This window comes from Dichomitus squalens (assembly GCF_000275845.1).
Source record: "Dichomitus squalens LYAD-421 SS1 unplaced genomic scaffold DICSQscaffold_520, whole genome shotgun sequence".
NCBI lineage: Eukaryota > Fungi > Basidiomycota > Agaricomycetes > Polyporales > Polyporaceae > Dichomitus > Dichomitus squalens.
In genome coordinates this window covers 1-2,062 of record NW_006767402.1, presented here as the reverse complement: position 1 = coordinate 2,062, position 2,062 = coordinate 1, and the positions used below count along the sequence as shown (strand labels likewise).

At 58.9% G+C, this 2,062-nt stretch overlaps 2 protein-coding genes across 2 annotated transcripts; both read right to left on the bottom strand.

Moving 5' to 3' along the window:
- On the bottom strand, window positions 1-473 carry DICSQDRAFT_24554 (uncharacterized protein; the record flags this gene model as incomplete). The annotated part of the gene is made up of 1 exon (XM_007371952.1): window positions 1-473. A coding segment is annotated over one exon (473 nt), but the record flags the coding sequence as incomplete, so codon positions are not given.
- A 915-nt stretch (window positions 474-1,388) lies between these two features.
- On the bottom strand, window positions 1,389-2,033 carry DICSQDRAFT_176207 (uncharacterized protein; the record flags this gene model as incomplete). Its single annotated transcript, XM_007371951.1, has 1 exon — window positions 1,389-2,033. A coding segment is annotated over one exon (645 nt), but the record flags the coding sequence as incomplete, so codon positions are not given.
- Window positions 2,034-2,062: the final 29 nt, after the last annotated feature.

Here is a 2,062-nt window from a genome sequence, read left to right as displayed (position 1 = left end):
TCATTAACGGTGGTGGGGATGGGGTACGTGAGGCGAACCCGTCGTCGCATGCTTTCTGGGAGACGCTCCTTATAAAAGGACAGCTGAGCACTGTCTTCGAGTATACCGGCGAGGGCGCAGAGGCGGAAGAATTCCGCATTGAAGGTGTCTGGTGCGGCAGGTCGATAGTCGAGGTGGTACAGCTTGGAGGCGGCCGTAGCGGCTTCCTCAATGGGTTGGAAGGTCTGTTGTAAGACCGTCTCGAACGCATTCCAGGTGTTCCAGCCGTTTCGTCGGGCCTGAGCGATGTATCCGTCCTTCCAGGCGATCACCTTAGGTCCGTCCATGAACGTTAGAGCGGTGACGATGCGGCTCTGGTCGGTGGCGTAGTCGGCTGGACGTGCTTCGAAGAACAGGAAGAGTTCATTGAGGAAGGTGCGTAGATTGTCGCGGTCTCCGTCAAAAACATTGGGTGCGCGGACTTTGGTTCGTCTGGCGACGACACCTGGTGCGCCGAGAGGAGCCACAGGTGGTGGTCCGCCGGAGCCTTGAGGAGGTTCGCCACCCAGAGGGGGTCCGCCGCCGTGGGGAGGTCCACCGCCTTGAGGTGGTCCGCCACCTTGCGGAGGTCCGCCAGGTCCCTGAGGAGGTCCGCCGGGTCCCTGAGGAGGTCCGCCACCCGGAGGGGGTCCGCTGCCGTGGGGAGGTCCACCGCCTTGCGGAGGTCCGCCAGGTCCTTGAGGCAAACCAGGGGGTGTAGGTGGCCGACCAGGCGGTGCAGCAGTAGTAGGTGGTATCATAGGTTGTGCTGTCGGGACTCCACTGCTGGCGTAGTGAGTGGTTTGACCGGGTTGGGCCCCTGTCGCCTGGCGTAGCGAGGAGATGCTGTCTTGGGGAGTGAACACGTTTCCGAGTTGGAAACTGGGGATGCTAGAACGGGGTGGTACTGCGGACATAGTGGCGTCTACGAGTTCTGTTGTTGTGTCCGCGTCGCTGTCTGGTTCGTCCGGGTGTGTTTGGAGAAGACCGAGGAGAGGGGTGACGGTTTCTTCGTCGTCTCGAGGAGCGGGGCTGTCTTCCGACAAGGGTGTAGCCTCGGTGGGCTCATTCGCTACGTCTGGTAGGGAACTAGTGCGATGGGTAGCAGGGCTACGCGGAGGGGAGGGGGCTGTTGTTCGATTGAGGGCCCAAGTCGTTCGGATGAAGGCTTCCTGCCTTTTCTGTGGCGCGTTTCCGGTGGTGACGTTGGGGCTGCTCTGTCCGTTGTATCGGTTGGGGCACAGGTGGTTATTGCAAGTGCGCCTGTTCTGTCCTTCTCTATTGAAGCTGACGTCGCGTCGATTCTCGGAGTCGTATCGGTGAATACATTGGGCACAATCGGTCCGCTGTGTATTCATGCGGAGGGATACCTAGTCCAGGTGGAAGTTGCGTAGAGTCGCCGAATAGTCGGAATCGGCACTAGCGTCAGGGGACTCGTATCCGTTTCGAATGATGCGACGGTGAGATTTGTATAGTTCCCTGGCCCCAATGAGTAGATGTAGGCGTCGGCAGTGTTCGGAGAAGTCCGGATCCAAAAGACTCTGAACGTTACGAAGATTCTCGGCCTGTTTGCGAATTCGAGCAGCAAAGTAACTGGATCCGTGGCGTTCTTCTGGGTCGTGGCTAACGGGGATGGGGGGGAGGGGTGGGCTGACGAGCCGTTGGAGATTATGAAGGGTGTTGACGACCTGCTGAACCTGTTCGATGAGAACCTGGATGTGTGCTTGCTCGGAGATCGGGGTAAGGGTTGGGTGGTGGTTGGTGATGTCGTACAACGCGCTCGCGTTGTCCCGAATTCTCGTAAGGAAGGAGAAGATGTCTAGTGGTTCGGGGCTTGAGGGGTTGCCTGCCGATGATTCTTGCTCGGTGTTGACGAGTGATGGTAGTTCGTCGTCCGCGTCGTACCCGTCATCACGGAGTACCCAATGCTCGAGTTCGTCAAGGATAGTAAACTCGAGGCTCGCCTGGTCTGGTGTCCAAGAGCCGATGCTCAGGCGATATTCATTCCAAACTGGGCTATGAAGGACGGCTCGTGCGTGAGTCC